At 38.0% G+C, this 12716-nt stretch overlaps 1 protein-coding gene across 1 annotated transcript in view; it reads left to right on the forward strand.

The window, feature by feature from the left end:
• The first annotated feature begins 1558 nt into the window (after positions 1-1558).
• The window catches only part of LOC110318664 (retinal dehydrogenase 1), a 41061-nt gene continuing 29903 nt past the window's right edge, over positions 1559-12716 (forward strand). Inside the window, exons 1-2 of the mRNA XM_021193866.1 lie at positions 1559-1670; positions 10539-10643. Coding sequence (XP_021049525.1) covers positions 1605-1670; positions 10539-10643 — 171 coding nt within the window. The 5' untranslated portion in view covers positions 1559-1604. The remainder of the gene's footprint in view (positions 1671-10538; positions 10644-12716) is intronic.

Raw genomic sequence — 12716 nt, forward strand, 5'->3', positions numbered from 1 at the left:
CTAAGCAACATTTAGGAAGGAAAGAAGGAGGGGGAGGAGGAGGAGGAGGAGGACAGCTGAATCAAGAAAAACAGTCAATGTCACAGATCTGGCTTGCCTCCTAGTTTTTACATATACAATGCCATTAAAAATGAGCATTCATATACCTGCTGTCTATTGTTCATTTTAATTAATATAGAACACATTCAAACAGTACTTATATGTCCCAGGAAGATGAAGATATTTCCCATCTGTTTCATAAGAAAAACTTTTCTATTCTTCCCTGTTAGGATGCATGAAAAGTTGACAATAATTTCCATGCGTGTAACTTCTCACTGGAAGATCCCAAACTGAGTTGGACCCTATGTGGGGATCATATTATAGATATCAAGGAAGATCTGGAAAAGAGGAATAACATCTTGGGGTGCATTGACAGAGGTGAAATTCCCGCCTTATCCTTCAAGGTCTGTGACCATAAGCAGCATTCCTCTCTGTATTTATAAAAGGAGAAGCTCAGTCAAGGCGAAAAGAGAAACACATTCTCCGGGTCCCTGTTCCTCCCCTAGCTAAGTCCAAATGCAGGGGAGGTGGCAATTTCACTACAAAGAAATTATCACTAATTCTTATAACCAGAGCATCCTAAGAATGTTATCTTGTTCCTTCCATATCTCGTGCAGGAGCTTCAACACAGAGAAGCATTGTATTCAAAAATGAAAATGCTCCAGTTCAAATTTGTCCTTTCCAAGTTCCCAGCTGAAAACATTCAGAATTTAAACTCTCAGGGGGGTGATATTTACATTCTTTCCTTCTACACTGCTTAGAGTAATGATTAACAAGTGCACGCACTTCCCAAATCAGACATGACTTTCGCTTTAAATGAATTTTCACAGATAACTTCGGCGTAATACTCTATGACGGTCTGCGAGTGACAAAGAACTCTGACTGAAAAGTCCCACATAGTTTTCTGTTCCCACCAAAAAGTTCAAAGACAATTTGAAGGTTCTGATATAACATGAGTTTGGTGGAATTTTTTTTTTTTTTTAAGCTTGGGAGATCGAGTGTAGAAAAAGGGCATCTCTCCCTACCAGCACCCTGATCTGCTGGAATAAGGATGGATTTGCTGGTAGCCATGTTAGGCAAATTTGTGGTTCTCTGCTCCTCATCTCCTTGTGAGAACAGAGGTCTCTTTAGACTCCTCTTCATTTCAATGCCTTTGTTCCGGAGTCTGTTAGAGAAGAAAAAAGTTACACAGTAGCATAACAAAAGCAGGAAAAGGGAATGGAAAAAAAATAATAACTGGCTTCCAGTGTCTGGAGCAGCTGCACACACACCCTTAGCACAGGTTTGGCATGGTAAATTAATGCATCTGTAAATAGTGAGCAGTCTCCAGATAGAACTTCAGGGCTGAGGTGCGGGTCCCTTAAGGATTTACATTTAAAGGCAAAGGCTTTCAGCCCTAGGTGTTACAAGTGAGTGGTGCCCTTCATGCCCTGCCCTGAGTCTGTCCATCCAATCATATCCCGATATGCAAATGACCCTTAGTGCATGCAGATAAAAAGGAGCAAGTGCTCTTTCAGAACCACTTTGCTGAGCCTGTCACCTGTGTTCCAGGAGCCAAACCAGCAATGTCTTCGCCTACACACCCTGCAGTCCCTGCCCCACTGGCGGACTTGAAGATTCAACACACCAAGGTGAGTCACTAGTGAACAGGGCTTTCTTTGGGGACCAGGTTAAAGCCCAGGTCAAGGAAGCCTCTGGAACAGCTCTTTGCACACTTGAAGACAAAAAGCTTGCATAGTTAGTGGCCTGGTTGAAGGGTGAGTTCTGAACAGTATCTGACAATATCATATAAGTTTATCTCTTGACCTACGTCCAAGTGAAAGGGTTTTTTTCTTCTGTATTGAAGGTTCTTGGGCCAGAGTGCAGTGAACCATCTATGGTTCTAATAACTCTGTGGAGTGGGCACTTATAGTAAGGCAGACAAATAGGGGAACTTACTGAAAGGAAACAGACATGTAGAAACTTTTTTTCATTCCTTTATTCTCTTTCTTTCTCTCTCTCTCTTCCTTCCTTTCTTTCTCTCTCTCTTCCTTCCTTCCTTCTTTCCTTCCTTCCTTCCATTTTTCTTTTTTCTTTTTTTCCTAAAGTAGAAATAGCACACTGAAACAGTATTACATGACCCTATGTTTGATTACACAGTGTTAAGGTTAGAGGACTTGACTCAGCATCCCATGGACACTATTGCCAAAACCCCAACATGCACTTGAGTTATTTGAGGTAGAAACTACATTCATTTATCTCCCCAAGAAAGTTTGTTGCTGTTGGAGAACACATGTGTTTGTTAGCTGATAAATATTTAGAGACCCAAGACTTCAAAGTTTTCAGGCAGGGAGAGTTAGAAAATGATCAGGCTGGGTTTGTCCAGAGACGCTCTCTGAATTTTCCTCCTCTGGAGTTTCATGCCTAGTTTGTCATGCATCCTAGGGTTTGAAATTTAAGAAATATTCTCTCTCTCTCTCTCTCTCTCTCTCTCTCTCTCTCTCTCTCTCTCTCACACACACACACACACACACACACACACATTAGAAAAGCCACTTGCCTCTTAAAATTAGCTGGGTGGTATGCAAAGAGTAAAGTAAGAGATGAATTTTTCAATGCTGGGGAGAGCTATGTTGACTTCTATATTTGCTCGTGAAAACCAAGAGTATTAAGCTAGATGCTGAGGGGCCGTCTCTTGTACATTTATTGTCTTATGCACATACTTGTGTGGCTTTGAAGCCCTTTGAGTTTTCCTAAGCTCCTGAAGTGAAGGAGCTGCCTAGCTTATGGGCTTTTTCCTTGGGACAAGATCTGCAGAGGAGTGAGCCTTGGTTCTGGCTGAGGAGCAGCTAGAAATACAGTAAGCCTTATTTCCCAGGTTTTGAGAAGAATGAAAATGAAAATGCCTTTTGATTTTGATTTTCATTTTCTTCTTTCTTCCCTTTTCCTTCCCCCACCCCCCTCAAACTGGTAGCTGCAAACTGTAGGGAATGCACATTCTCCCTCCAACAGCTCGCAGATATAAAAAGTATGTGCAAACCAAATGTGAAACTCTCAACATCACTTCTCATTTGGGAAAGATTCCTGTCACAATCTATACATCCAGTGTTTCCTGAAGATTAGAATTATGGGCACTGCTTATATCATTACATTTAAATCACCAAGAAGAGTTTCATTTAGATGAGCCTAGCTGGAAATGGCTTTGGGGAGTAGGGATGCTCCTCCATTCTTTACTTCAGTTGTATTTGTTATTTGTATGTACGAATTTCGCAAAGCTTTTGTGTTTGTGTGGGTGTGGATCTCAAAGAAGTTTCTAAAGTTAACTATTTCCCCACTGGGTCAAATTTAATTTAATACTTATTAAGGAAGCATGCAAATGAGTGTACTTGATAAAGGAGGTATTCCTTTAAGTCCCATATACAAACACAAGGCCAGTAATCCCTTAACACAGACAGATGTTTGCAGATTGAAACCTCCTCAGTTTCAATGAATTAGATAATGGGCCCAAGTATTTAAGGGCCAAGAATGGGTTTGTTTGGTGTTCACATACTTCTCTAGTTAATAATAAGCAGTGCTACATGGTGGATGTCGGATTTCTACCTATCTTCTATGTACATCTGCTCTACTCAGTGAGTACTACACCGTTTGATGTGCTGGCTACAGCATTTTCACACTTGGGAGGGCACCAGTTATGTATGCAATTAAATCTCAATGGGCAGCTTTCTTTATGCCTGCGAACGTTCCTTTTACTGTGTCCCACTGAAGAGCAGTATTAGATTCATACTGCCTAGATGGCTTGAAAGCAATGGCTGCTAACTCCACTCCTGGTTGGAAACTACAAAAGTCAGGGATTAAAAGTATATGTCAACCTGCCTTTTCTAACCACTGTCTCAATTTCTGTACTATTTTTCCTACTGGTTTTTTGTTTTTTGTTTTTTGTTTTTTATTTCGTTATTGCAGAAATCAAGTTGCTGTTTCAGGGAATAGAGGAAAATAATAACTAAAATACAAAGATTATCAACTCTAGTCAAATGTCTGTGTAATCTTATTCTTCAGAGTGTTTCTTTCCAACCAGAGAACTCATTGATGCATCTTCTTAGGATTTATTCTCTAGTTTAGTTCCTCTTTGGTGCCAGAGATAAATTATGTTGTAAGGCAATGTAAAAGCCCCCATCACAGCCCTGTCTTCATTACCCACTTAGGAGTTCTGAGTAAATGCCTCATGTTACCTCCATCCCTGCTAAGGAGCTTTTGCAAGAAGAGCTCTTCTGAAAGTTACAGGACTCCTTACCAACTCTATCATTTCCACCTGCCTCTGCTTCCTTCCAATTAATACAGGATCATGAGGAGTCCCATTTCCTGAGGAGGTGCAAACTGTCTCCACATTTAATTGGTAAGAAGCAGTTGAGGCAGGCCCTGGCTCACAGGGAGTGTCTAACATTAGCAATCCTGATCCTGTGTACTTCTTTGAAACCTTTCGAAGTTCTGTTCCCACAGGGTCAATCTCCTCTCATTTTCTCATACATTTTCCGTTAATCTGTACTAGTAGTATTGCTCACCTGACCACCAGGGTAAAGTCCCAAGGTATACCCAGGCTTTCATGGTTCAGAGGTATTTTTCTCTTGTAGGATTTTTCTCACTCCAAGTTTTCTTTCTCATTCCATACGCCTTGCTTTAAAAATAGATAATTAAGAAATCCAAAAAGACAAATGTTTCCACAAAGATTCTGATCCTTAACACTTAGGATAATTATTGAATTTAACTCCTTAATTTAAACATCTTTCATGCACAGGAGACATTTTCATCTCCTATTTCTTATTATGTAAATAATTACAACCAAAGAACTCTACAACATTTCCATTTATTGACTCACAGCAGTCTTATCCGAGCTCCGCTTTCTTTTATATAGACAAGGGAATGAAAGGGGCCAAGTAATGTAAACTCGCACAGCTTGAGGATGACCTTGAATGCTGGCTGCCTGTCACCGTGTGCTAACATGACCCCTACCATGACTTAGGGATGTAGAGTTCACATGCTGTGCAGTTTCCACTTTGCCTTTTAACGTGCCCGTTCCTGAATACTGGAGGATGATGACTGAACTGTTCTGAATGCTTCTCTCGGATCATTGGAAGATATTGGACACCAGTTTTGAGAGAAAGGAGAGAATAGGGAGGGCGGACACAGTTTTGTTCACTAGACTGAAAAAAAAAAGAAGAAGAAGAAGTTATATTCTTAATGGATTTATAGGGCAGCAAACAAGCATCTAGAATACATTAAACAGAAAATTCTGAAACATGCTTACAGGAAGAAAGCTGAAGGTATATGTCAAAGGGATAGATGTGGGCTCTGAGGATGCCTTTTTGGGCCACATTGACTAACGGAATCTGGGGGAAGTCTTGAACATGCTTAAAGGAGGGCAGAACTACATTTTGGACACCAGTTTTGAGAGAAAGGAGGGTATAAGGAGGGCAGACACAGTTTTACCTACTAGACTGAAAACAACAACAACAACAACAACAACAACAGGTCTAGGCAAGGAGAGACTGTGAGGAAGGAGTTGAGACACAGGTGCACACTTGCCATATGCACTGCATCACTTCTAGTCCTGTGGGTTAAATTTTAGTTACAGCAGGAGATAAAGCGAATTGTGCCATGTCTACCTTTATTTGGAGAAATCAGTTCTAACTTCTAACTAAAACTATATTTATTTTTCTCAGAGCTTGGAAGCAGTTGAACAAATAGGTGAATTTCTGTGAGGTGTAGCTGCTTAACTGTGCAGACCTGAATTTCATTTCCAGAGTTCATACATATTTCATAACCTAACTTTGACCAAGCTTCTAATCTATTTGTATTTAAGTTTTTCTATCTGTGGATTAGCATTTAATAAAGATGCTACCGGGAAAAGTGGGTATAAGAATTAAATCCCTAATTTGTGCAAAGCATACAGTGTCTAACACTTGTTATGTGGTACTTTCCTGAACTATCCTTTCCAAGATGAATCCTAGAATCCTGAACCTGTCCAGTTTTCAATGCTGGTAAAATCTGTACTTTATTACTTAACACTGTGCAAAACTGATTTCAACTGTTTATCTCATTTGATATTAATAAGTAACTAGTAGAAAAGAACTATAAAATATTAGTATAGTCCTATTTACAAACTCAGGAAGCTAAGCTCAGCTAACATGTTGACTTCTTCAAACTCGTATCATACAAAATCAGAAAAAAATTACGGATTTTATATCATTTCAGGTGAGAGATTTCTTTGTGGCATCCTAGTCTCACTAAATACTAATGATAGTGGCATTCCAATCTCTTTCAAGAATATCTCCTCCACACAAATCCTAAAGTAAATAGCAGAGACCCTTTGAAAGTTATTGTCTCCATTTCTTATGTATGTTTACTTGGCTTTTCAATCACAGATGATACCTATTGAATTTTTCACTGATTCCTTTCAGAATAAGAGGGCTATGTGAGAAGCATTTAGAGAGTATGGGGGACCCATTTGAAGAGCAGTCCAATTTGAGTCAATACCTCTACTCTATATTGCTGTTTTCTTTAGAAGAAAGAGGACCTAATACTATTAAAAAGAAATTATATACACAAGTTTTTCATACTTCTATAGATTAATTCTGATTCAGGACATGTAAGATGTACTGATGTCATTTTGTCATCTATTGGACATAGTGCTAATGTACTCAACATAAATAGAAGCACTTTTATTTGTCCTTGTCTGGCAAGGCTTTAATACAGGGCAAATGACTATGCAGTTACATTACTAGCTGAGGCATAGCGTAAAGCAGACATATCACGAAGTTTATGTTTTTTTCCAATTCATTTTGGTCACTCTTGTTTTGTTTCCACACACTGGACTGCAAATAGTATCCTACCATATATTATTTCCTGTTGTGTTCTCTTTTCCTTTTCAATTTTAATTCACAATATTTTGATTTGCTTCCTCAAGGCTTAGCTTAAGAACAGTTGTGAGACGTCTAGCCATGATTATTTTTAATGTTTAAAACACTACTTGACATGTTCCATCTCCTAATATACTCCACCCTGTCTTTCATCTTCCTCTTTCAACCTTTTCCATAGTTTTGGCACATTTTCAGTTGTTAAAGTTGAGAAAATGTACACTTTATAGTATCTGTCATTCCGTGTGTGTTATCACTGCCACCTATCAGTCTCCAAGCTGTGTCTCTGGCTTTCAGAGTTAGCAACACACACAGCTGATCTGGTGAGAGATGACTTGAGCTTTTTTTCACAGTTAGAATATCCTAAAACACTTTGTGCTTTGAATTTTTAATATGTATACATTTTCAGCAACTATGAAACTATTGACTTGAATTACAAGGACCTTGAGCTGATAACTGGGTTGTACAGAGATAATTTGAATTTATGACATTTTTGTTGGATGGAGTTAAGAACTGATAGGCTACAGAATTTTTTATCAACAGATAATAAGAGACGTACTTTACTATGTCTACTAATAAACCTATTTTGATCTAAATCAGAAATATTTTGAAGAAATATCTCATGTAGTAGAAGTTGAAAATTTTATATGATATAAAGAAAAAACGGAATGTAGAACATTTTTATTTAGAATTGTTTTTCATCAAAATATATGAAGACTTCATAACTTTTACACTGACCACTGAGCAGTGGTCACTGATTTTTATAGCAATTATAAGCTGGGACACCAACATAAGCCTGGAAAACAGGACAGAAGTATGTACATCATTTTTAATTTGATAAGTGGAAAGTACAAAAGGCAGAAGTCAAATTTAAGCTCCCTATAAACTCTTATTGTTTTATGAAATGAAAACAATACTAAAATATAAACCCTTGATTTCTAAGATTACAAATGATACCTTTACAATTCCAGTGGTTTCTGTAACTTAGTGTTAATATCTATTGTACATAGTATTTTAAAGTACCCCAAGAGTATTTATAACTAGAATATAGTTAATGGTTGAGTGTGACAAAATATCTTATTTTAATAGTATTATCCCTGTCCCCTAAATTGACAACAGCAAAAGGCAAATGGAACGTATTGTTCTCTCCATGAGAGAACATTCAATAGGCTTCAAATGGGTTAAATGATTACTATAATAAACATTCTTTGCACTAGATTATCCATTTAATATAATTATAGGAAGGGTGGCTTTCAAATATATTTGTTCTTACAAATAGATAAAAGGTAATAAAAACATAACTCTTAGAAACTTAAATAGGAGAGAGAGAGACAGAGACAGAGACAGCAAGAGAACAGAGACAAAGAAAAGGGAAATTAATTCACTTTAACTAATAAATAAGGGGAAGGAAAAGATGTCATATAGTCTATGCTGAGTTTTGTCTTAACCCTGAAGTGTCTGATGGACAATGCATGCAATTTATTACTATAAGACTACTGGGTCTTACTTTTTAGGCTATACTGCTTTTTGCTGTTCTGTTACCTTGTGCCTCATTGTTGGGTTGCTGAAGTAGCCTCTGGAGCAATTTTCTAGATCTGACTACTCCAGTTCATATCAATATTGGCTGTTTTAATTAAAACAATTGGCTGTTGTTCCTAAAACAATCTTTTGGGTCTTCTCTCTGGGCATCAGAGTCTGCTAGATGCTGACTTCATTTCTACTTGATTCTAGTGGAGCCCTTGCTGTGCTAGAAGTATATTAAGATTGGCCCATGCTTTGTTCATAATTTGTTTATATTGTCCCAATCCCACACCCCTCTCTTTCACAAATCTTGCCATGAAATTTATTGATGAAAATACTACTTTGGTTATTTGACTCTTCAGTTTACTGGCTAATATTGATTCGAAATCCACTCTTTTAGAGTATGAACCTCCAGGATCAAGGCTACACTTAATATACTTTCCATTTTTCTCATGGCATTTTCCATTCATATTTGGTCATTATTTTACAAAGTGATTTTTTTCTGATCAAAGCCGTGACCATTTTTGCATGGCCCAGCCAAAGCAAGCCATGATCCTATAGTGATTGTAGCTTTATGAGACAATATGAAATTGTGTCTGTGAACCAGTCATAGATCATAGAGGGGCTTACCGGATCCTGCGCCTCTTTGGTGAACTACTGACTACTGATGGATTCTGGGGGTAGGGAGTAGGATTGTCATCTTTTTTGCTTGTATACCCATTGGTAATCCCTCCAGGCTTCTAATGGACATTTCCAAACCCTTGGACACACAGTTGACCCTCACTAACTTCACATTTCAAATAAATAAACAATAAAATAACGTGAAAGCCACGGATGTGAAAAAGGGTGCACAGAGAGCTTGAGAGGATTAATGGAGATGATGAAAGATTAGAGAAGCGAGCCACTGTGCTAATCAGGATACATTTTGTACTCATATAAAATTGCCAAAGGAAAAAAACTTAATAAACAATTTAAAGTGGTCATTCATGATTTGTTTATATAAAACTAAACAGTCACTGGATTCACAGTTGTTTCTAATATTAAAGATTAATCTGAATCATGCAGAGCCCTGGGTGTTCACAGCTTGTCTCTCCAGTTTTCTGAAGGATATCAGATAAACGTCAATAATTCTAGTTTGACTTCATTTCTCAGGCATCTACTGTGTTTAGGTTGAAGGAGCAGTGTTCAGTTTAGGTGCTTGATTCTAATATCAAAATGACAAGAAATGTGTTGTAATGACTCTTGAACCAAAATGATCATGGGTCAGACGTAACCCATGGCAGGCACTGAGAACTCAATGAGCCAAGGATGTAAATCTAGGCAGGAACTAGTTGGTTAAGCTAACAGCATAACAAAATGTGGGTAGCTTAGTGTTGAGTTATTTCTAGGTGAAAATACAGTTGTCAAAATAGGGCATGGAATTATGTCTATCTACATATTGAGGGATAATTGATCTCTTAGTTTACCCATCAAACATCTGAGGTATAATGCAATTCCTATGGCAGAAATATGGTAGAATTATTGAAAGTGAGTGAATTCTATGCTCATTTTTAAGGCTGACCGTAATGGTTGGCTGGTTTCAACCTCATAGGTTGTGTGTCTCTAACTTTAATACAGAGCAGAGCCTATTAATTTTGTAGTAGGAGGTTGGTGCGTTACTTTGGAACAAAAGAAATTACATTCAGTTGGAGTAACTAGTGAACAGGTCATGAGGAGATGCTGATAAAACTAGATTGAAGTATTACTAGAAAATGGTGTGGGTCCACTTAAGAAACTTATGAAGGAAAGGAAAGTGGAGGGGGACTTGGTAAGTAAGGCAGTGAATGGGGCAGGGGTTGGGGCGGGGGCGGGGTATGGGCTGAGCTCAGGGACTGTGGGTCCAAGGGTCAAGGTGAAAAAACACCTGGTACAGTTTTTATTTTATTTTAGTATGCACAGAGGAGTGCATATGTTTATTACATGATAAATACAACAAATGGTGGACATTTTGAGACAGGGCAAGACAAGCAAACTGTAGATGTCATATAGTACTTCAACAACCTGTGGCATACTTAAGTGCTTTTCCTTGCTTTCTCTCTATCATCACAGATCTTCATAAACAATGAATGGCATGCTTCAGTTAGTGGCAAGAAATTTCCAGTTCTTAACCCTGCAACCGAGGAGGTCATCTGCCACGTTGAAGAAGGGGACAAGGTAAGGTTTCCAACACCCACAGGAGTGTTTGTTTCTCACCGTTATGAGCTCACACACTATGAGTTCAATGAAAGACATGAAAACATGGCTGCTTGGGTATTGGCTAAATGTTCTCTTGTCCAGCATTTCTCTTTTGTCGAGGACATGGCTCAATGTTTAAAGTACTTACTGTACAAGTCTGAGGATCTGAGTTAGAGCCTTACCACCCACAGAAAAGTCATTTATTTGTAATGTCACTAGCTTATATGTAATAGTCAGCACATATGGATTAGATGAAAATTCAATTTCTATTTCAATTAATAACTTTCATTTTTAGATGGAAAGAATTCTTTCTAGATCCATGTAAAATATACTCAAAAATATTACACAAATGAAATAATGACCATTTAAAATTATAAAGCTCTTTAGCAAACACTGCAACTTATGGAATCTCAAACTCTTTGAATTAATGGACTGTCTCATAGCATTTTTTGTTTTGAATAGTCACAATTATAAATTATAGTACTATTTTATGTGACTAATTTGACAAAAAAAATTTAATAAAATAATTTAAAACAGTCAGAAAAAAAATGACAGAATTTGTGGCAAGTGTCTATAAGCCCAGAGTGAGGGAAGCAAAGACAGGCTCCACCCGGCTTACGAACCAGCTGATCTTGCTAAGTGGTGAGCAGCAGATTCAGTGGGACACTGTGTATCAAGGTGTATCATAAAGAGACATTGATGAAGATACCCAACATCCACATCTAGATGCCACACGAATAACGAGGATACCAACACCCAACCATACCCAGAAGACACAGATCATAAACTTAGTATTTATCAAACACGGTCAGTTTTCCTGATAGCATGATTCACCTCACATTGGTTACACTGTAGCTAATAAAGCAGAAAGGTTCTATTTTCTAGCTGAATTTACAGATGATGATAAAGTAGAAGAATAGCAAGGTTAAATATTTTACTCAAGTTGACAGTGTTAATAGCTCACAAAATCGGCATCACTGTTATGATGAAGCCAAAGCCTGTGGCTGCAGGATTAGTGTTGTGGTGGGGATGAGTGTGTTCCACTGTGTCACTATTTATTATAAAAATAATAGTGAAATGGCAAATACTGAATAGTAACGAGAACCAGAAAGCCCTCAGAATCTTCATCTGAACACACATGAAAAATATATATGTGCCACCCAAGTCTACTTTGAAAAATACTACTGCTCAGTAGTCATTGAGAAACATTAAGCTTTAAATCTCTGTAACATAAAATGCAAAAAGATGGAGTGAGCAAACCTGAAGATTATATCATTCTTGACACTGGAATCACTGGAAATCACGTGGTCCTGTCTCTGTCCATACCTTATCAGCTCAGCCTCATTCCCTGTGACCGCAAATGTTAAGGCATTTATGAAGCCACACAGCCATATTTCAGATAGCCATGGATCTTAGGTTTAGAACTTTGTAGGGTTTGTGGAGACTGGGGGTTCAGATTACAGTAATATGGTCACAAAGTTAAACCAGGACCTTCAAGGACAAGGTCTCAGAATGTAACATAGAACAAAAGATCAAGATATAAACAGAGAACAAGAATGGCCTTTGTGGGATGCTTTCTGAATCTGTTCTCCCCATGCACTAAAGGCTTCACCCTGCCATCTCTTCCTTCCACTTCTCAGTGATTCGGGGGAAGTCCATCATAAAAGACTTTTATAATTCTACACAACCTTTGTTTATGGCTTCATACTAGGCCACCTCATCAAAAGGAGAATTTCAACTTCTGGCCAGTGTCCCACTTCTTCCCAGAAACAGCTTGATGGCTGTTCACTGCTTCAGTGAACTGGCATTTCAGAATATTTTTCAGTTACTGCTAAAGTTATTAACTGAGGGTGGAGTATCAGAGTGTTAGAAACAATGATTATAAAACATAAAATAATTTGTGTTTTTTTCTCAAGGGTTAACATTAGCATTCAAATATGGGATGTATACTTTTGAAATTAGCACTCAGAAGGCAGAGGCTAGAGGATCTCTATGAGTTTGGTGTCAAGCCTGATCTACGTGGTGAGCTTCAGAACACCCAGTGCTACATCA

This window comes from Mus pahari, chromosome 1 (assembly GCF_900095145.1).
Source record: "Mus pahari chromosome 1, PAHARI_EIJ_v1.1, whole genome shotgun sequence".
Lineage (NCBI taxonomy): Eukaryota > Metazoa > Chordata > Mammalia > Rodentia > Muridae > Mus > Mus pahari.